Source organism: Lemur catta, chromosome 11, assembly GCF_020740605.2.
Source record: "Lemur catta isolate mLemCat1 chromosome 11, mLemCat1.pri, whole genome shotgun sequence".
Classification (NCBI taxonomy): Eukaryota; Metazoa; Chordata; class Mammalia; order Primates; family Lemuridae; genus Lemur; species Lemur catta.
This window is the reverse complement of record NC_059138.1, coordinates 81,207,661-81,230,831: the sequence shown is the minus strand read 5'-3', so window position 1 is coordinate 81,230,831 and position 23,171 is coordinate 81,207,661. Positions and strand designations below refer to the sequence as shown.

At 44.2% G+C, this 23,171-nt stretch overlaps 1 protein-coding gene across 1 annotated transcript in view; it reads left to right on the top strand.

Annotated features, from left to right (window-relative positions):
* The window catches only part of AOAH (acyloxyacyl hydrolase), a 201,322-nt gene that overhangs the window by 67,222 nt on the left and 110,929 nt on the right, over positions 1-23,171 (top strand). The window contains exons 5-6 of the mRNA XM_045564068.1: positions 11,059-11,118; positions 16,361-16,431. Of these exons, the coding sequence (XP_045420024.1) occupies positions 11,059-11,118; positions 16,361-16,431 (131 nt within the window). The remainder of the gene's footprint in view (positions 1-11,058; positions 11,119-16,360; positions 16,432-23,171) is intronic.

Sequence of the window (23,171 nt, the reverse complement as noted above, 5' to 3'; positions counted from 1 at the left end):
GTCAAAAGACAATTGTCAAACTGGGAAAATATTTTTGTAATATACAACACAAAGAGTTATTTTTCTCAACGATTCAAAGAGCTCCTTAAAAAAAAAAAGAGCAAGGCCACAAACAATTAGTTAACAGAAAAAGATTGGCTTACAGAAAAAGGAGATCAAAGGATGAAAAATTTAGGGGAAAATGCTTACCCTTTCTTATAATTTAAAAAGTGAAAATTAACATGAGATTCCATCTACCTCCTATGTATTTTGCCTTCACAAAACTCTTTGATGATCATTAGGCAAGAAATTATCACAGAAACAGAAAAGCTTTCAATATCAAAGACCACTAAATTAAATTGCTCTCTGAATATTTGAAGATTTAACACTCTAACAGAACTGAGCATTGGAACACTGTGTTTAGACTTATGATCAACTGCTCAGTGTTTTCTGCAAGCATTTCAGATTCTAAGCAGCATTTTTGTTAAAGCCCTTATTTGGAATCTTGGAGAATTTATCTACTTAAACTTGTTTTAAAGACTTCTTTGGGGGCTATTAAACTCATAGAGATATGAAGACTCTTCAAAGAACAGCAAAAATAATGCAGATGTTAAGTTACCCTTGACTTCTGATAAGTAGAAGAATCAAATGATTCCACAGAAGGTACTTATATGACATTTAAGATATAAAAAAATTTTCTTGCCTGATTTTGAGAAGTTCAGAAAATGACAACTATCTCTCTCTTGAGAACATGCTTATTAATTCCCTTAGCTCAAGAAAAACTAATGACCCTAATGAATTTGAACAGTTCTAAAAGATCCTTTGAATTTTAAAGTTTTAATCACTAGTTTTCCAGCATCCACTCTTGGTCCTCATCTTCACCTAATTAATCCCCCACATCAGAGCTCAGCTTGGAAGTCATTTCCTCTAAGAAGTTTTCCCTGGTGCTCCAACTTAAGCCAGGATTCCACCCCTTCCTTCACACTCCATCCTTCTAGCACTTATTGCAATTGTAACCAATTAATTCTAAAATTATTGCTTAATGTCTGCGACTTCTGTTAGGGTGTAAACTCCATGAAAAAAGAGATATTCTGGCTGTTTTATTCTTCGAACGTAATGCTATTCTCTGCGTTTTTCCCAGAGCCCCAGGTCACTGCATGTATTAATTGTTCAATTACTATTTGTTGAATGAATAGTACAGTAGAAAGAATAATACCTTCCCAAAGAAGTTCACAATCTAATTCCCAGAGCCTGTGACTATGTTACACAGCAAAAGGAAGTTTAGGGATGTGATTTAGTGAAGGATTTTTAGATAGGGAGATCACCCTGGATTGTTTGGCTGAGCCCGATGTAATCACAAGGGTCATTCTAAGAGGCAGGCACTAGGATCAGAGTGAGAGAAGAAAATGTGACAACACAGGTACAGGTGAGAGTGATGAGGCCATCGGCCGCCAAGAACTGGAAGAGGAAAGGAACGGATTCTTCCTTGGAACCTACAGAAGGAACCAGCCCTGCTGACACCTGGATTTTAATCCTTCTGACCTCCAGATCAGTAAAAGAATAAGTTTGTGTTTTTTAAGCCACCAAGTTTGTGGTCATTAGTTACAACAGCAATAGAAAACTAATACAAATAAATTGATTAGTTGCATAACATTGGGCAAGACTGCAGGCAAGTAGAGAAAAAGTAAAAAATTAAAATACTATGTAACAAAGCAATTGACCTAAGACAACCTAATGATTAAATCATACCCACTATTTGACTGGCTCAATTATTTGCCAGAAATCATTTGTTTAAAGAATAGGACAACATCCTATAGATAAGAACAGACCATGAAGTCTAGTACTGGAGACCTTGTTTGTGTGCCCAGACACTATGGAAGAAATAGTCAAAATGGAGCAAAGATGTTTGCACTGGGTCTTGGATTTCTCATCCATAAAGTGGGGTTAAGAATGGTTACTTCCTACTTTGCAGAATTAGTATAAAATTTATCAATAAAATGTATACAATGTTTGATATAGAACGTGAAGCACAGAGGAACTATGGCAGAATGGTGTGTGGTGGTGGTGGTAAAATCAATGAATAAAAATGTCAGAAAAAGGAGTAGGGTGGAAATAGTGCTGATTAAAATAAGGCTTTAGGAAAAAGGGTATTGCCTGGAGAATGGGAAACAATAGCAAGAGCATGGTGAGATATATTGATGATACTAACAGCTATACAATGCAGAATTAGCCTAGAAGAAGGAAAGAAGAACATTTAGCTAATGGTGAAATATATATGAAGAAGAGACATTCAGTGATAAAAGAGAATGCATTTAGAAGTAGTGCCTTTTTTCTTTTACTTTACTTTTTTTTTTTTTTTTTTTTTGCCCCTGGAAGAATATGATGTGAACAGACTTCATTTTTGGAGTATAACTTAAAGTCATAAATGCCCATTGGAGCTGGAAAATGTCAGAAACTCAAAATCAAATTGGGCTTTGACAGAGTTAAATCTTGGGTATTGGAAAAACAGCTATGCAGGATGTAGTAGAACGCAGATATAGCAATAGACCAGCAAATTCTACCCAAAAGCCAAATATGCCGCTATTTGATAAAAACTCATAAGCAGTGGAACTTCTTGCCTTTGTCTTTCTACTTGATAGAAATTGCCTCAAATCCCTTTTCCATGCATTTCTGTTGGCTCTTTGTAGTCCGTCTGTCCTAGTCAGGTAGGGGTGCCATATAACAAAGTACCACAGACAGGGTGCCTTATAAACAACAGAAATTTATTTTTCACAATTCTGGAGACTAGAAGTCTGAGATTAGGGTGCCAGCAGGGTCAGGTTCTGGTGAGGCTGGGGAAGGCCCCAACTCCAAATGCCATTACATCTGGATTGGGGTTTCAACATACGAACCATTCAGCCCACCGCACTGCCTTATGCTGTAGTTATTCATGCACTTAGCTCCGCCGGTGGACAGCAAATCCTTGGAGACAGCGTCTTTCAAATCTTGCTCCATTTTTAAAATCAATTTGGGTGTGAAGAGCAACCTGTGCTAATACACTTTCAGAAAAGATCCAGGGTAGATGAGCTATCTCCCCCCCAACACCCCCCTCACTCATACGTGCTCTTTGATAATAAAAAAAACGCCCTTCTCAAATCATCATTTTACCTCCCAGGGGCTTTCTCCTTTGTGGGAATCTGTCACTGCTGTCAAATGTGTGAAGTGAACAAAAAGCACTTTTTGTACTTTTCACATATACTGCTGTTTTAATTGATAACAGAGAACTTGATCACTAAAAATTGTTCACTGTAGAAACTCACGCTTAAAAATACTGTTTTTCTTTACTTCCTTCACTCCTAAGTGTACCAAAATCCAATTCTTTAGCATCACAGAACCTCAGAAGGCCCAATTAGTGAACATACCCTGTCCAATTCACTAACAGTCTGAAAATGTCCAGGAACGTTGTGCCGAGTCCCTGAGAAGCCCCTGAGAAGCCCCTGCACACTGTGTTCCTTACATGTTTCCCCGTCATAATCAATAAAGCTTAATGTACTTCGGCCAAAACATTTGAATGTTTAGGAAATAAATGCAGGATCTACATAATATTCATTTCTACAAAGTGTCTCAAAGCCTTGAATATGCTAATGTGTGTTTTAGTTCTCAGAGGAGGATTTTAATTCTCAGATTTCCTAAACTTCTTTAACTTTAAAAAATGTTTGTTTCTTTTTTAGCACGCCTTATTAACATCTCCCAGAGTAGGGCGAGGAGCATGGATTTTGTGCCAGATGGGTCTGAATTGAATCTGGACATGCCACTCATTAGCTCTGTGACTTCAGGAGAGTTATTTAGCCACTCTGAGCCTCAATTTACCTCATCTATAAAAGAGGGATCATATTAACTACTACTTACGCCTTTCTAATTGTATTCTACTCACCGTTTCCTGTCAATCTTCTCTACCAGGTTATAAAACCCTTGACATCTCATTCACTCTATGTCCCCAACATGTAATTCATGGCTCAACATAGACACTAGATGAGTATTTGTAAAATAAACGAGTAGAATGAGTGACTGACTGCACAAAGAAATGGATGACTGAAAAAATATTCCTTTCTCCTTTCAATGTCAGTATTATGCTTGCTACTGTGCTTGTCCCTGGGTTACATGAATTTCGACCCAGGTGCGTGGCTTCTTGACATATAGAGCCAGTCCTCTCGCCTGGACCTTTTATGTTAAACCATCTCCATTCCATGGAAGCTACACTTGCCGTTCCTTGGTGAAACCTCCTAAGTCTTGTTTTCTTGCTTGTGTTAAAATTTCAGGCTTACTTCATCCTTGGAAAACAGTGTTTCACTGGTGGGAAAGGTACTGGAGTCTAGAAACTCGAGTACCAACTTCAGCTCTGCTTGCAGAGTGGCCCTGGTTAAATTGTGTCATCTCTCTGAGCTTCAGTTTTCTCATCTGTAAAATGGGGAAAATATTACTTTTTTCTCAGGCAGTTTTCAGGATCATTGAAAAATAGCATGCATTTCTGTTGGCTGATGTAATCATTGTAGTTTTTTTCCATCTGTGTATTAGTGACATGACAACCTGAAATAAAAACACTAAGTATTGTTTACACTAATGTCATGCTTACTATCTGCAGGGCACTATTCTAGATATTATCTTGTTCACTGCTCACAACTATGCTATTATCATCCCCGTTCTACAGATAAAGAACCTGAGGCTCAGAGTGCTTAAGTCACTTGACCCAAGGCCCTACAACTAGTAAATGATGAAACCGGGATTCAAACCCACAAGCACTCTATGATCCAAAATCATTTTAAATGGAATAACAATTGACACCCTGATCTAGTGATTAATACAATATTTAAAGAGTTTCCCTTGAAGACGGAAGTTTGCCTACATCCAAACTGCTAATTAGACTACTGCACTTTCTTCCTTTTCGTTGGGCTCCCACTTGGCCGATGGTTGGCAGAGCACAGATCCTACCAGGGCATCTCTTTGCCCAAGCACTTGGCTCTTGTTCTTCCATCATCCAAACCACTGTTAGCTCAGTGTCAAGAGCCAAAGTCACTCTTAGAGTGAGAGAAGCTGTATGAGTCTGGGTGGTTTAAACAACAGAAAGTTACTGTCTCAAGGTAGTGGGGGATAGAAGTCCAAGACCCAGATGTTAGCAGGGTTAGCCGTCTGTGGACTGTGAGAGAAAATTTGTCCCATGCCTTTCGCTCTCAGTCCTGATGGTTTGCTGGCATCTTTGGCACCATTCTCTCGGAATCTCCACATTATCTTCCCTCTGGATGCATTTTTTCTCTTCACATGGTATTCTATCTATATGGACACTAGTCATATTCGCTTAGCAGCCTCCCCTGCCATGGTACAACCTGATCACAACTAATTTCCTCTTCCATGACCCTATTTGCAAATAAGGTCACATTCTGAGCTACTGAGAGGTTAGGACTTTAACATATAAATTTTGGTGGGACAAAATTCAACTCATAACATCGGTCAGTAGTCACCAAACCTTTCCTCTTGTTTGAGACTTTGGGCTGGCTCCGGTTTGGGTGGGCACTGGCATCATTCTACACAAAAGTGTTTTAGTGAGCCCCCGTGCCGTGTGCTACTGCGTGCTCGAGTGAAGGGTCACCCTCTCCCCTTTCACGGACTGCTGGGCTGCCGCACCATGTTGTCCTTGAGCACTTTCCAAGCTCTTGAGTAAAGAAATCCAATACACATATCCATGGTCCTTTCGAGGGCTTATGTCTCCCTGAGCCTGTGTGACAGCTTCCTTAGCAATCCACTCAGGAGAGTATTAAATAAATAGGCTGAAGAGGATTTGAAGATGGAATAAATAACCATGATAACCAAGGAAAAAAATATAATGAGAATCTGAAAAGATTTGACCGAAACAAATTGCAGGATCAAATGAATGCTTCCAGAACCAAGCCGTTCATTGTTGACAGGGAAACTGCTTATGCCTCAGACGATTGCTCTAGCTGAGTCATAAACATCATTCTGGCTTCCAACCAAGAAGAGCTTTCTAATCAGCTCTCAGTCCGTTCTCAAACTTTCTCTCCAACCGCTCATTAAAATTGCATCCTCCATCCTGAAGTCTTAATTTTTCAGAATATAGAAGAGTGGCCTTCATACATTATAAATGCAGGCTTAAACGTCAAATTGCCAGCAATTAAAGATTACCAAGGAGAGATAACAATTAGTTTTATTTTTCCTGGCAATGTGCTTGTCATTAAGACAAGCAAACCAAGTAATTTTTCCAAATGGTTTTGAGTTTTTACATCCATTTTCTTCTGGGGAATAAAAAAAGCGCAGGCTTTTATCTCAATTCTCTTTTGTATATTGGTATTAATATTAATGCATTTTGAATCAGTAACTAAAAAGAAAGTGATGCTTTGATCTCTTTTTAATTTTAATTTTCTTAACATGTATTTGTCACTAAACCTGGCACACCCCTGCTCAAAAACTCTCAGTAGCCAACAGCTACCTTTGAAATTAAGACTAAACTGTTGTCATGACATCTAAGACCTCACTCTCTGCCCATCACACCCTTGTCCAGACTTCTCTTCATGTATGTAGCCAGAGCATCTACACACTGTGGCCCAAATGTTCCCTGTGCCCAAAATGTTCTTCCCCTTTCTACCCACTTCCACTTGTTGAATTCTTACCTTTGAAGGCTCAGCACAAGGACTGCATCCTCCTGAAGCCGTCTTGGCTTTCCCCTTTTCTGGTAGAGCTTTCTTTTCCTCTGTTTTTTTTTTTTTCCTCTGTTTTCTTTTTATTCTACATTGCAATATACTCCCATGCATGCAATTCCCCACTTAATGTTAAGCTCGGGATAGGTGAGAACAGTGACAGCTGTTTTTATGCAACTTTCCAACCCCTGCACTCTCTACTTTGGTGCATGGCATGCTGCCTTGAAAGTAGTAATGTTGAATAAGTAAAGGAATGGGGAAATGTCTGAAAAATACAGCCCTTTCCCAGGCTCTATTTAGTTATTTTCATTTTAATAGTCTTGCGAATTTAAGTCAACAGGTGCTTGTTGCCTGCATGCTCTGGGCTTGACAATATTGAAGAGGTTAAGGGTGACCAAAAATTACAGCCCAGAACCCAAAACCTCCATCCAGGAGCTCTCAGAGTGGTTGGGGGAACAAGACAGCCGTACTGCAGCTGGAAAATTATCCAGCGGGGGCTAGGGGATTTCTAGAATGGGCGAACCCTTCTGATTCCAGTCTCAAAGGCTGGAAACTCCATTTCTGGTATTGTGGAGTGCACTGTGAAAGAGAGAACCATGCACGGGCTTAGAAGGTGAAAGCTCTGGGGCTGCCTCCTGAGCAGACTTCTACATAGCTGTGTAGTTTAGGGGAGCTGAGCCTCCAAGTGGACCCTGCTGTAGAGTAGGGAGGATGTGTACTTCCCAGGGGCCATGAGAGATTTGAATGAGAGCTCAGCTCAAGCTGCAGGTTCTCTGAAAAGCATCTCCAACCCCTCAGTGTGATGTAAACAGTCTTCCTTTGGACCTGTGCCCCACAGCTCCTGTGCACAGCTATTCTGAACCTGGAGCAGCTGACGTACCCATCCATTCCCACCACCCCTCAAGGCCATGAGCTTTTGGAGGGCCCTTGTCTATGCTATTGCAGCAGCTTCGAGTCTGCCAGGCCCTTCTCAAGCCTGGGGTGATGCCCATGGGTGCAGCCAAGTGTGGCTTCTGGAGCTTCCCTCCATCCTCACTTTATTGTCAGGTAAAGGCAATTGCCATTTTCTCAATCTTAGGTAGAGTACCCGCAATGCAGCTGCAAGACAAATCCATCCCCACTGCCACCCAGGTAGCAGTGAGTGGGCGGCCCAGGTTGCAGTGGACCCAGGTCCTAGCACAAGGCTCCATATCTCTGCAGCACTGGGACACGCACCCCACACACGGCTACTCTGTGTGTGCTGGCCAAGCACCTGCTGCCCCAGCCTCAAGGGTGCTACCAGATTCTACCCTAGGGTCCCTTCCCTTAGTGTCCATGTGGCCTTCAACTTTGAATGCGCTAGAACACTGGCTGCTCCCTCTTTGCTTCAATTTGGTGTTACCCAAATTGCATCTTAAGGAAATGCTTCCAATTTGCTAGTTTTGTGGATCCTACCCTTCCCCAATTTCCAGCAGAAATCTAAAGGTTCCTAGTCATCATCATAACTGGAATTTGGAAGTGGGTGCTGAGTTAATGGGTAAGTTTAAATGCCCACCTGGGACCAGGCTGCTGCCCAATCTCGGATGCTTTGAACCCTCTCCTTGGCAAAGGCTGGTGCACTTCCCTGCAGCCCGGCCCCTCTCCCTGCTGCCTTCCCCACATGCGCCAATACCAGGGACTCAACCCATCCAGAGGAAGCTGCCCTTAGCCTCCTAGGAGGACAGGGAAGCAGCCCATCACACCACAGCACTAAGGGTGGGTCAAGGCCTCTGCTATAGCACTTACCATGTCATGTCATATTTTTACAGCTTGTTTGTCATTACCCCCCAACAAACATTAAGCACCAGAGAATTAAGCTGGTTTAAAATCAAATTGGTTGTCTCACCGGGATTCAAGTGGCTTCTACCAGAAAGATGTTGCCAAGGCCCTCTCTCAGCTTCGTCTCACTTCTGTCCCTTGCATTTGCTTGTGGTCCGTCGCGTTGCCAGACTGGAAGCTCTGGGAGGGCAGCGATGTCTGTGCTGTTCCCTGCCAGATTTCCAGGGCCCTCATTTGCATATCTGTGCTCAGAGCACATCATTTTCTTCTTCGACAAGAAACAAGACAACATGGATTGAGCTGTTTTTTAAAAGCATTTATTGCTGAATTGGTGCTCATTGTATAAAATTTAGAAAGCATGGAAAACGAAGAGGAAAAGATTATCACCCATCATCTTTATGGCATATTCCTTTGCAAGGTGTTTTTCTACGTGAGTAAAATCTGGTAGCCTATTTCCCTTGCTTCACAATATCATGACCATTTTCTTTTGATTTTTCCCCCCATATTTATTGAGCACCTACCATGTATCAGGGACTGTGCTAGGCCCTGTAGATGTTTAAACTGGGCCTTAGAATGCCAGTGAATATTTCCGAGCCAGAGAAGCAGGGCCACATAATTAAGGTAGAGGGATACTACCTTCAAGTTGTGATGTATGGAAACTGAACTTGAGGCTAACAAGGGTAGTCAAAAAGGGCACCGTAAGACAAATTTGTGCTAAAATCTAGTGTCTGTTACACTGACCATGCCAGAGATGCTGCTTTATACAATAGGAGAATTTCCAAGATTTGCCAAAATTTCTGGAAAAATCCAAAACTGCAATTGATAAGGTCAGTTTTACCAAAAACTGGAGCCATTCCAAAAGCAGTCTTTCTGCTGAAGACGCCCCTGTTTTACAAGTGAGGGTGGTAATCTGTGCTGCCAACCATTCAGAAGGGATGCTGGGTGCAGTGTCGGGGCACAGTCTGGAGGTGCCCACTGGGTGGTACCATCACACTGACCTCTGAGTTGACCAACCACAGGGAGGTCTGGAGAGTCCTGGCAAGAGGCTGGGAGGCCAGAGCAGTGGTGGGGGACCCTCTAAGGCTCAGGGACACAGCTGTTCACCACCTAGCACAGAAGACTTGCAATGTTTTGAGGAACATACACTGTACCAAAGCATCCTGGCAACCAAACCCCCCCAGAGAGCATCTTCTCTCAAGCCTTACCTGTCAGCTGGCCTGCTGCCTTTGACGTGAGAGCCCCAGTTTGCCATCCATTGAGCTTGAGCCAGAGTATGATTTGGGGCAGAAACAAGGAGAGGGATTCAGAGCCTGCCTATGGAGGACAAGCTGTGCGGGCTCCACCACCCTCCTTTCTGAAGCACCTCCTGGAACAGTCATTCCAACCCAGGCTCACCCTAAGAGACACACAGCCGCTCACGTGTTCACTCAATATGGCCACGTAGCTGCAGAGTGGAGAGAGGGGGCTCATAGGGTGAAGAATGGGCAAAACAGTTAAATACGGACCTGAGTCCTGAATATCCATTAGCAGCATTGGCCAGCATCTCCCAGGAGGCCTTCTCTTGCTGAACAGCTATCTCCAAAGTCCCATTCTAGCATCCATTTTTACTGCCTAAATGCAGGGACAATACCCTTAGTCACCTGGAGTGAGAACTACAGCACTTCCCTTAAATCCCAGCTTCCCTACTAATTTGGGTGAGTGGGAAGTGAGTAGGAAAGACAGAGCTTTCCAATAAACCTATCAATCATTGAAGGGAGGTGATTTTAGGGCTATACAGGCAGTAGGATGATGAGGGACATGGCGGCCAGGATTATGTACATTGAGTTGAGGGTAAGAGCTCCAGGAAGCAATGCTGGAAGCAACCTGCCCCCACCCACCTCAGGATTAATCTTCCCCCAGCCTCCCCCCAACCAAATACACAAACACGGTGATCTTGGAGTTTCACAGCAATCATTATTGGTAATAATGAGCTAACTCTTTGTACTTACAATGTGTGTGTACTTGAAAGATGCATTTAGATGTTGTAGAAAGAGTTGAAAGAGGACAGGGGATGTCCAACCAGGGGAAGAGGAGGTGACTGAGAGCTGGGGTTAGCCTGCAGGGCAGAGATCAGCCATTCTTCACTGCTGCAGCATGAAACACTCTTGTTGGTTGTTGATAGCTTCCTAGTTGCTAGTGGGGCTTTCAGACATAAGGACAAGTTGCTTATGGAGGAGATAGCGTAGCATAACAGTCAGGAAGCAGAGGTTCAGATTGTGTTTCTGCTAGACTCTAGCCATGAGATCTTGGGCCAGTTTCTTAGCTTTTCTGCATGGCAATCTCCTCATGTGTAAAATGGTTTTATCTCTCAGGGCTGTTGTGAAGAGTAAGTAAGATAACGTTCACAAAGTACTTAGCACAGTGTCTGACAGAGCAAAGTCCTTAACAAAGGTAGTTGTTCACATGAAATTGCTTTCTTGTGAATTACTTTATCACAAATTTATGGAATAATTCATTTATTGAAAACTCGCAGACTTTAAAAATCCTAACTTTAGAAAAGATCTAGAAGGAAAAGATGAGACACAAGTGGTAATGTTGTCTAACTTTGCTCTTACAGGAGGCATGGAAATTCACACTGGAGAAAGCAAGACAAATTGTCAAGAAATCTCCGACTCTGGTAAGGAATGAGCCTTTTCCTTGGTGTGTTCATCTCCCACTGGCCCTGCTGTCACCCCCAAAGGCAAGGGCTACTCCAGATCCAAGCCTGCAACATGCTGTAGTTGCATTACGATTTAAGTACTAATAGGAACATGAACCGCTTTCTATCTTTTTTTCCTGCCTTCTGTCTTTTTTTTTTTTTTTTAGTTTTTAATTTTAGCATATTATGGGGGTACAAATGTTCAGTATCTTGCCTTCTCTCTTTACACTACTGACTTTGAGGCTGGGTAATCCTTTGTTGTGGAGACTGTTGGGTGCTATGTGGGGTGTTTAGCAGCATTCCTGGCCTTCACCAGTAGCACCCTCCACCCTTCCCAGTCATGACAACCCCAAATGCCTCCTGACATTGCCCAATGTCCCCTGGAGAACAAAATCACCCGCAATTGAGAACTGCTGCTCTCTAGTGGACCATTTTGGAGGGGGCTGTAGACTCCTGCTCCTCCACTTTCTAAAAATGTGATCTTAAGCAAGGTGCTCAACTTCTCTGAGCCTCGATTTTCTTGTCTGTAAGATAAGGTCAGTAACAGTGTCTTTCAGCATAAGGACTAATAGAGTTGATGTGTGTAAGGCACCTGGTGTCTTGCCTAGGACTTACCCAATACTCCATAAATGTTAAAGTCATCACAATTATTATTCATTTCCCCTAATTTGTCATCTTTGTAATAACAATCTCATTCAACACATAGGATGTTTAGTTAAAATAAGTTCTCGTGAAGTTAAGCGTTTAACTTGGGCCCTGGTTGCAAATCAGCCCCAGTGGAAAAGGAGGCAGAAAAGTAGATCTCTAAAGACAGTGTCATCCTTGATGCTGTAAAGATCCTGGCAGTAAGGGAGCATCCACCAGCAACGGGAGGGCAAAGACCCTGTCCTTGGCGTCTCCCTGTTGGCCAGCTCATCACTCACTTGATGCAATGCATTTAAGGTATTATTGATTTGGCAACGTGGAAATAAAGGGGAGGAAATCCCCCATGGCCAGGCGAGCCAGATTTAGCAAGTGAAAAATAGGATGCCCAGTTAAATTTGAACTTCAGATAAACCATGACTAATGTTTTAGTGTAAGTATGTCTAATGCAATATTTTATCTGGCAACCCTACTCACAGGGGGCACATGGGGCTTGATGAACCAGGCTGCTTTGTGTGAAATGGCAATATGCAGGCATTTCCACATAAGTGATTAATCGATTACCACGTCTGTGCTGCCAATCATTATTTAATGCAGTGAATAATTAAGCACCAACAGTATCCAGTTTAGCTAATTTGCTTAAGTTGCTAGATGAGGTATGGAAGCGCTGCAGGAAGCCCTTGACCACCACCTTCAGAACGCTGAGCAGAAACGGAGAATAATAGAATTCATCTTTTATTCCTCTCAACACACGCCTAAAAACTTATTCTCAGGGCATTGTTTACTTCACTAGCACAAACTGCCTTGGCGTTAACTCAAAGGCTAATTAGGATTTTACAGTTTTTTTTATTTCTGTCACCAGAATTGCAAGCATAATTCATGGGGCAGAATTCCAATAATTACTTGCAAGAAGCCAAAAACAAAAAATTCTACTGAACAATTCAACAATTAAAAAACTTCTCAGAAACCTCCACCAATTTATTTACTCTCCAGATGAAAGCTATCAAGGAAAAAATAATCAGAAAATGCAAATAAGTGTTTCTGAAAAACTGCTCAGAGAGAATAGACCTCGATTGGTCGCGCTGTGACGGCTGCTGTAACCGCAGATCCAGCCAGGACACGGAAAGCAACACACAGTAGGTCGTAGGTCGCATGTCATTTCAGCCCAGCCTGTCAGGTTGAGAATCCAGGCAGGAGACGTTATGCATCGTTGAAGGAAATCAAATGTTCCAGAGAAAGTCCGGATCTCAATGAGGCCCCAAAAACCTCCTTGAGGGAACTTTTCAGGGATTTGGGGGAACATTGAGCATCTAAGATCACCTGAGTCTCTTAATCACCTTACTTAATTCTCAACTCTACAAAGTAGAGTATTTTTGTTATCAATTCCATTTTACAGATGAGAGGACTGAGTCTCAGGTAGGTTAAGTAATTTGCTCACTCCACATAGCTAGTAAGGGAGAAACCCATCATTTAAATCCAGAGCTAGCTATTTCCAAGTTCCAAGTAGTACCCTTTCTACTATGCTGGTAGCTCTCAACAAGTCCTCGTTAGTGCTAAACTTCAGGGAGCACCATTCATATCACAGGCTTTGTGGATATTGGAATCCTACAGTGGACAACCTGTGCAGCTATACATGACAGCCCTGATCACAAACTCACCTGCTCAACAGTATCATCTGGGAAGCCTTTAAAAATGGCTAATGTCCAAGCCCCACCCCAGACCAATTTAAATCCAGGTATAATAACACACAACGAGGGTTGAAAACTACTTCACTATGCAGAAATTCAATTTTATCTTGGCTGCATACAGAAGAGTGATTACTCTCCCCCTATGGCCTTCCATTTACCCCATTCACCCGATTTTTCTTTATTCAACCCCTGTTTGTTGTTCTGCATTCATTTAATATCCTGGTGTTTGGGGAAGCTCAGGAGGCTGGTTAAATTGATTGCAAAGTGAAGATGCCGCATAATTCCTGTCCCCAGCGACAGCCCAGATTCGAGACTTTCATTTTAGGTGGGATTAGATGCAGCCAGATGCCATATTTTAAATCCACTGCTGTGTGAATAACAGCCCACATTTTGTCTCTATCTAGCAGAGTTCCAGTGAAAGGAAAGGGCTGGCAAACATGCAGGCAAGGACTGCTTGTGGCAATGCTGCTCTGGGCCCATCTCTGTTCTCTTTGCAAGCAAATTGTAACAGGATGACATTCTTTCCCTCGCTATGTGATGAAAAGACCAAATAATCAAAACCTTTGTCTAAATAGGAGCAGTTCTGGGTGGGGGTCCCTGGGACATCAGCCATTATCCGCTTCCTAACCCCAATTTCTGTTCAATGAATGTCAAAGACAGCTGCAGCCATCCAGCTGAATTTTGACACTGAACAGCTGTGTCATTATAAAATTTTATTTTATTGTACCTTTTTTTTGTAGTACTTATAAGGCTGTCCATATAAATTTTTTTAATATATTGGTTATCATGAGTGTTAAAAATCTACATTGTCGTTAGGATAATGAGACCAAGGCCTTCAGACCAAAGCCAATATTAAAACAAGTAGCTCAAATATTCAAATGCAGCCTGGCTTTGAACTCTAGATCTCAGGATGTGTCTATACTTCCAAAGTGCCACCAATGTTGTTCTCATGCTGGTGTTTGTCTTACTGTGTAGCTACAATTCTAATCTTAATCAGCTACTACATCCCTGAATTCAATCTTCTCAACACCCCTCCCTTGCACCACTGCCCTCCCTGCCCCTTTTACACCCGTGGCTCCCAACCACTGGCACTTGCGCCCCTCACCCCACCCTAGATTTGGCGATGTCTGGAGACAGATTTGCACTGCTGGCATCTAGTGGGTAGGGGCTAGAGATACTTCCAAGCATCTCAAAATGCACAAGACAGATGCACAGCGAAGAAAGAATTAGCATCATCCCCAAATGGCAATTGAGATGAAGTTCCAGACCCATGGATCAGTCCTCAGGGTCCCTTATCTCTGATGGGCCTCTCTGCCCCCTCTCGGCTCCTCTGGGCCATCGCCCCACCCTAGCCACAGCTTCCTGAAACACCAGTGTAGCTCCTCTGCCTGACACCTTCAGGGATTGCCCACAGTCCCCAGGGTAACACGTAGTGCTGCATTGCGGGCTTGTCATAATGTCTCCTTCCTTCCATGGGTCACTGCATTCTGTGGTTTCCGATGCTCCAGCCGGGCCTAAATGTTTGGCATTTCCTCTAAGACACCAGACTTTCTCATACCTCCACAGAACTGCTTGGGGTGCTCCCTCCGCCAGGAGCCCGACTTCTTCAGCTTCAGTGTGCACCCCGGGGGCCTTGTTAAAGTGCAGATTCTGATTCTGTAGGTCTGGCAGGGTGGCACTGAGACTTTGCCAGCACACCTTGGGTGGCTGGGACCTAGGCCAGTGGTTCTCAAGCCTTAGTGGGCACTGGAATGACTTGGAGGGCTAAGAAAACAGGGTGCCAAGACCCACCCAAGGTTTTTGATTCAGCAGATCTGGGGAGGCCCAAGAATCTTCATCTCTAGCAAGGCTGTGGACTGCACTTTGGGTCACAAAGCCTCAGGGCATCTGTCTCTTCCTTCCCACCTGCCCCCATCCTGCCTGACTTCTGGGTCATCTGCATCGTCTCCCAGGTTCCTAGAGAGCCCTGCTAATGCCTCACCCCCCACACACCCCACAGGCTGTGCCCAGAGCTGGGATATCCATCCATGCCCTGCACTTCATGGTGAGCTGAGGACAAAGACAGCCTGTTGGTCTGCACATCTCATGGCGCTGGTCAGGATGTTCTTCTCCTCCTAGAAAGCCAGGCAGGCATCTCAAAGATCCTTGAATACTTCATTTATATTCTGAAAAGGTTGCCAGCTATCCTTTGCCAGGTCGAAATATTGCCAGTGCCCATGAAACCCTGCATAGCTCTCAGAGGGACTCCCCGGGCCAGCAGGAATCCACCGTCTCTCTCCCTTTGTTGATAAATGAGGGTTCCTAACTCTTCCCACCCTGTTGTCTTTTCTTTCTTTCATTTGAGGAAAGCATCAAGGGAAACCATAATCTTTCTAAAAGCAAAGCTTAGTAAAGACCCAGGGCTTTCATCAATAATATATCCCACTCTTGGAATCTCATGGAAACCACTGTCTAAAATTCCATGGCTCGTGGAGCTGCACGCTCTCTGCTCCCCTGGGGAAGGGGCCATCCTTCCCTTTAGTCTTTATTTCCATAGTAAGATGGAATTATTTTATTTGAAATTGTTCTCTATTTTCAAAGCTCTTGGGTAGAGGAACATTGTTGACAGAATAGAACCGACCAAGGTGGAGAGTGTGGGTAGCCAGAAAATGGGACGAGCCAGTGGGTGAAGGGTGGGGGCCTCCCTGCCGAGGGAACAGCGTGAACAAGGGCTTAGGGGTTGGGATGGGTGTGGAGCTGGGGACAGGAGCAAGAGATGAATTTAGGTCAGTAAAATGGGGCTGCATTCTAGCGGGAGAAGGGTCCAGAAATCTAGGCTACAGAGGGGCCCTTAGAGGGAGGAGAATACTCCTTAAACAACTCTCTTTTTATTGTCTTTTTTTTCTCTCCAGAAATATTCTAGAAGTGGTTCTGGCATTTGTTCACTACCATTTTTGGCCAAGATCTGTCAGAAAATTAAACGGTATGTATACAGTTTCTACCTTCCCGAGCACCAGCGTGTGATAACATCTTTGCTGGTCCTCGTTTTCTAATGACTAAAATGATCATCACACTTGAAAGGCATCTTCCTGAGGGTGACAGTGCTTCTTGCTCAAAACATGACTCGTAGAGAAACCAGAAGACAAATTAGCTCTGAACAAAATCATTTGGGGACTATATTGAATACCAGGATCTTTGCATCTCAAAGCTTGATCCATGCCTCAGGCTAGAATGTGCCCTGCCTGGGAGGCTCTCTGAGCACGCAGCCCTGGTGCTACCTTCGCCCCGCTGGGGACGGCCTCCCTTTGTCGTCATGGCAGGAACTCCTTGAACATCTTTAGTGCAAAGGGACTGTTTTTTTGTTTTTGTTTTTGTTTTTTTCCTCAGAGCCCAAACTATTGAAAAATCTGGCTTGGATACATACAAACAGGGTCCTGGATACAGAGACACTGTCCAGAACTTTGAAGCCCTCCTGTCTCGGTTTAAAATCCTACACTCCAGCTCCACTTTGAGACTGGAGTTATGCTAGACTTTGTCATAGTAATCGCTGTTCAAAATGGTAAGAGGTGGAACAGTGTCTTGAGAGGGACATTTGACTCAGGGGCACAGTAGCGTAGGTTCTATCCTCCATTCAGCTACTTCCCAGGTGACCACTGCTGCTTTTGCTGCTACCAGGTGACATGTGGCGCTGTCCTAGGTGCCAGGTGCTGACCTTTCAATACGCTTCCTCACTTACTTCTCACAGCTGTATGGGGTAGGGATGGTTATTATTCCCATTTCACAGGGAAGGAAACTGAGCCTTAAAGAAGCAACTTCCCTCAGGCCACTGAGGACCACCATACACCCCCAGGTGTATTTGACCTCATGTGTTCTTTGGGAACACGCATATTCTTGACTTTTTTGCAATCCTGCTTCTTGAGCCGACTTTGAGGACCTGGGCCACTTAATGTCTCTGAGCCTCAGTTTCCCCATATCTAAAATTAAAGCATAAACTAAATGCTGGCTACACCTCAGAATCATCTGGGAACTTTTACAAATCCAGATTCCTTGGCACCAGCACTAATGAGAGAGCACTGTGTTTTCCTGAACATTCTCTGTTAGAGGATCCTTAGGCAATTAGACCCCACACCTAGACTCCTGGTTGTCTGTGTGCCCCCAGCACTCGCCTTCTAGTTCAGGTGCAAGACCACCAATGCTGCATGTACTGATGATGCTTTAATGCCTCAAAAGAAGGTTCCTTAGCTGTGAGACACTCATTTAACCACACCACCTGTCCTGGCCCCTTTTTCTTACTCTTCTTGTCCCACAGGAGCTCCAATAACTTTGGCCTGTGCTAGTCCAGCCTGGCTCTTAGACCTGAGAATGCCCAGAGGTGAGAGTTGGGCTGCACACCTGGATTGAGAGGCTATACTAGTTTCCTGTGGCCGCTGTAACAGAATACCACAAACTAGGTGGCTTAGAACAACAGAAATGTATTCTCCCTCAGTGCTGGAGGTCATAAGTCTGAAATCAAGGTGTCAGCAGGGCCGTGTTGCTTCTGAGACCTTAGCTAGAATCCTTCCTCATCTCTTCCTACCTTCTGATGGTGACTGTCTGTCCTTGACATCCTTTGGCTTGAAGCTGTGTCACGCCATCTTCACATGTGGCCATCTTCCCTGGGTAGCTGTCTTTTCCTTTTATAGGGACACCAGTCATATTGGATTAGGGCCCAACCCTCATGGCCTCATCTTCACTTGATAACATTTGCAAAGACCCTATTTCCAAATAGGGTCACATTCACATTCACAGTGAGCAGGGGTTAGGACTTCAACATGTCTTTTTGATGAACACAGTTCAACCCCTAACAGAGGCACATTTCCTATGTCCCACCACCTTTCACCTCATGAGCTTCATGAGAGCTAAACCCACTGAACATCACCAGTTCCATCTGTTGTGAAAATGTCCAGGGAGAGGAGGAGGCTATGATTCAGACCCACCTTCAGAGCCTCTTAGAGATTCAGCAGTTAAAGAGTTCAAAACTCTTTCTGGTTTATCTGCCGGCATGAGCCTCTGCAAGCCAGCTGTGCGAAGTGCTGGCCTGGGTCCCAGAAAGAGTAGCGACACCCCTTTCCACGAATGGGTGAATGCAGACAGCATCAGGCTGCGGGAGCAGAGGGGAAATATCAGACACGAAAGAAGATGCTGGGAGGCTGAGGTGCAGCCAGCTGCCCATGCCCCTGTCACGTCCTCCCGCCTGGCTGCCACTGAATTGAGACCCCCATCCCCTCCTTGCTAAACGCATCATTGTGGTTTCTGTGTCAGATGTGGACCAGCAGGACCCAACAGTGCCAAAGTGACAACACTTCGTTGAACCACCTCTGAAAGATGGAATTCAAGGGCATCTGTGGCCAGGGATTTTCTTGGTCCAATTTAAAAAGAGATATTATTCTTTTATGAAAAAACAAAAACGTTGTATTTTTTCTTCATTCTAAAAATCACTGTGTTTCGAGTATCACTGACACCAGGTCACAATTTGTTGAGTGCTTTATGATTTACAAAGCACATATAAATGCAGTCTCATTTAGTCTTCAAAACAATCTGTGGTTCAGTACTAAAAATGATAACTAAAAGTTATCTGGTGCTATGTATGCACCAAGAACTGTCATAAATGCCACCCTATAAGGTAAGCACCATTATTGTCTCCTTATCTAAAGAGGTAAAGTCATTTGCCCCAGGTCACAGAGCTGGTAACGGACAAATCTGATCTTTGATCCCAGCAGTCGGGTTCCTACTGACCCCTCAACTCGTAGGCCTCCACTTTAGGTGAACAAGTGGGTTTTACATGCCTGACCCACCAGCACAAAGTCAGCAGGTGGTAGAGACGAGACTTGCATGTCTTCTGTTGCACGATCCTTTGATAAGATCCCTCCGAGAGGAATCCCTTTCCTGCTCTGTGCCTCTGCCTGCCCCCGGCCTGTTTGGTTTACAGCTTTCAACACTCAGTTGAGGGTCCCCACCTCAAACTGAGGGAGGTGTTCCTGCTCCCAGCCCACCTTCAGTCCCGGTGCTCCCACCCTCTGCTCCCCCTGTCTCCCACACCGCCCGTAAGCTCCTGCAGAGCAGGGATACCGTTTCTCAGTAGTAGGAGCTCAGGGAAGAAATGAGGGAAGACATAAAGGAAAAGCACTACTTTACCAGGAAAAAAAAAAATGTGTAGACTATCAGGCTACTCCCATGGGATAATCAAGTTTTCTGTTGTTTTGTGCTGATCAGATGCACAGTGCAGCACGCTGTTTATCTTTGTCACAATTTATTACAATGGCAGGTCAGGAGAGTCCCCTCATTTACAAATCTATTCTTTTATATAACACCTATATGCATAAACACACATTATTTCATATAGATACACACTAACTATATATTTATATTCTACATTAGTTGAATTTTTCATTCAACACTACTTTCTTTTCCTTTTTCACTTGCTCTTCCTTCTCCATGCCCTACTCCTTCCTACTCGGTCCTGTCCCCAGCACTGAGCTGAGCTGTGTCTACAGGTCAGGGTGTGCCCTCCCTGGTTTCCCCGCTCTCCCTTCGTCTCACACAGACCCACAGAACACACCTGCACCCACACACAACCAGCCCACGCCCCGCCCTCCAGTGCCACCTGGGACTCCAATGTGTGGCAGGTACACATGAAAATTCATTCTCCTTATTTTTTCTTTTGTCATAATGTCCCGGTTTCAGGAATCATTTTGGGGATATTAAACTTGACTAGCTCAATATTGTGTAATTAATAACATTCAGCTGCAATTACAATTGCTCACTGGATCAAGCCTGCTAGCCCAACATCTGGCGTCTATGATAGAGCCGTGGCGGCGATACCAGCCTGCATGACAACTGGATAGAATGTCGTGTGGCCATAAACCTGAACATCTGACAGGGTCCTTGGATTGGGATGGGGTTGTCTCTAGAAATGAAAGTGCATAAGAACAGACACCTGACTCCTGTTGCCCAACCCTAGGAACCATCCTCAAAATAACTCTTTCCATTGCATATGGTAACAATAAGAGCTAGTGATTTTTGAGAACTTACCATACTTCAGAGACAGAGAATGATAGTGGTCCTATTTTACAAATGAAGAAACTGAGGTATGAAAAGATTAAATAATTTGCCTAAAGTCACACAGCTAGTAGACAGCAGAACTGGGATTCAAACCCGGAGAGTCTAATTTCAGAACCCAGAGCTGTGTTAAGGAAATGCCCATGGCTCTTCCTTCCCACTGGGATGCCCTTAGTCCAATTACTTGCCTTGAAAATCCTTCCTCATCCTTTAGGTTTCACCTTAAGATCACATCCTTCCTCACACACAGTTAGAAATGTTTTCCCTCTAGGGGCACAACACCTTTGTAGTATCTTCTCTCCAGGACTGTAGTTATCTACTGATGCACCGATTTCACCCATCCATCATTAAGCTCCTCAAGCGCAGGAAATGTGCCTGGTGTTCATCCCTCATATCTATGGGATGAATGCCTGGCACACAGCAGGGACTCCAAACATGCCTGTGAAATGAATGAATGAACATTTCAACATACAACTAGGTACTTCTAAGGATACACAAAGTATCAAGTTTAGATACAATTTTACAATAATAATTTTAGCAAAAAGTAAACAACGCCTTATCCAAAACCTTGGCACCAGATATGATTTAGAATTCAGAATTTTTTGTATTTTTAAGAAAGTAACATATGGTGCATATACCATAACTCACCTACCCTCCCTAGCACCTCTCGATCAAACACATTTCTATTTCAGAGTGAAATGCATGAGTTTTCACACTCAATATGGTAAAGTTTATCAACTGCTTTATATCAGTTTAGGTCAAGTTTTGCCACCAAATGAGGTTGCTACAAAGTTGGAAAACATTTGGATTAGGGTGTGTGAATAAGGGATTGTGGAGTTTGTATTAATTGCAATTGATGCTGCTTTGTAGAACCAATCTACCCACTCGTGTCTAGAATGCATGGCTTTGGTGAGTCGCTTTGAGCCTTTAAGCAAACCAAGGTTAATGAACTAGCTTTCAAGTCCTAGAGATAACTCATTGTTCCTTCTTTCAAGGACACACTCTCACCCCCGAGATGGCAAAGGTGGAAGGGGACCACTTTGGCTTACTGAAGTGAACCTTTTCTCAGACTGAAAATATGGCTCTTTGGATCCATGCCATCTCTCTCCCCCCACCCCTTTTCTCAACTAGAAAAATAAACCCACTGTCCAAGAGGTCCAAGACACCCATAGGAAAAAGCCACCTAGTCTCACAGGAGACGTGAGCTTCAAAAGCCTCCTCCAAAACACTTTTCTTAACAGTCACAACTTACGTTAAATGACTGTATGTCATTTAGTCCAAGCTTTTTCAACTTTTCTTTCTGGAGTTTGCTCATGCTGGAATGCACTGGCTCTATCATAGCTCACTGTAACCTCCAATTCTCAGGCTCAAGTGATCCTCCTGCCTCAGCCTACACTGTAAATGGGACTACAGGCATGCACCACCACACCCTGCTCGTTTAGTTATTGTTTGTAGAGATGAGGTCTTGCTTCATTGCCCAGGCTGGAACATTTCTTGACAGAAGATGCAGTGGGAGAAAAACATTCATAGCTCAGAGCAGACAAGGAATGGGAGGTATCTAGAAACCCTTGAATGTCAGGGCTGGATCTTACAGATGATCTTGTCCCACCTCCTGTTTTACATGAGGGAAAGAGGCATTATAGCCTCTCTGAGTCCCCTTCTGGAACCTTCATCTCCCACCACTTCAGCCATGGGAAAATCAAAGTTTGGGTGATATGGCTATAGCCCACGCCTGGATTACTACTAGAACATCACTGGATCCCTCGCCACCTTCCCCCAGGGCTGGTCTAACTTTCCATGTAAGAGGGGACGTGTGCAGTCAGCAAGTAGAATCTCCCCAACTCTCTGCCGGTCATTCCTCTCTGGCCCTGTTCAACTGTCCCCAGCCCAAGCGGGAGGTGAATTTCTCCTTTCAGACAGCAAGAGCTCATAACCACAGCTGCAAGCACTCCGTGAGGCCCAATCCCAGGGGCTTTTCGTGTTGCTTCATTTAATCCTCCCAATAAACCCTGTGAGGGAGATGGTATGAGTCACATTTTATAGATAAGAAAGAATGAGGCTCAAGAAGGTTAAACTGCTTTCCCAGGTCCCCAGTGCTAGTAAGGAAGTGGGGGACGGAGCAGGTTCCAACCGCAGACTCTGGAGCCCTTATGAACTACCCCACTCAACTCGGATCTGGAAAGACGACTTAAATTCTAAGGGAAAATTCTTCTTTGGGACACTAAAAGGTAGCCAGCTGCCTTGTTCTTTCAGAGCCCCAGCCTCCCCTGCTCCCCAGCACAGGGAGGTAGGGAGCACTAGCTATGAGACACAAGCCGTGTCTCCTTCTGCACCGGTCCTGGAAGGCAACGAGTTGCCCGAGACAAGGGCTTGCCTTCCACGCTCCCCGCCCCCATCCCCCAGGGTCCTCCCCACACTCGTTCATCCCAGGGTCCCACTCAGCGTCCAGTCAGGAAACAGAACCATGCCAGGTATTTCATGTAGTGAGGGTTTAATACAAGGAACCAGTTTTGTAAGTGTTGAAGAGGCTGAAAGAGTCAAAAGGGGAAGGAGAAGCAGCCTAGCTGTGCTGGGTGGCTGGGGGTGAAAGTGAGCAGCCACGTGGGCTGGGACTCCTGGGAGGGC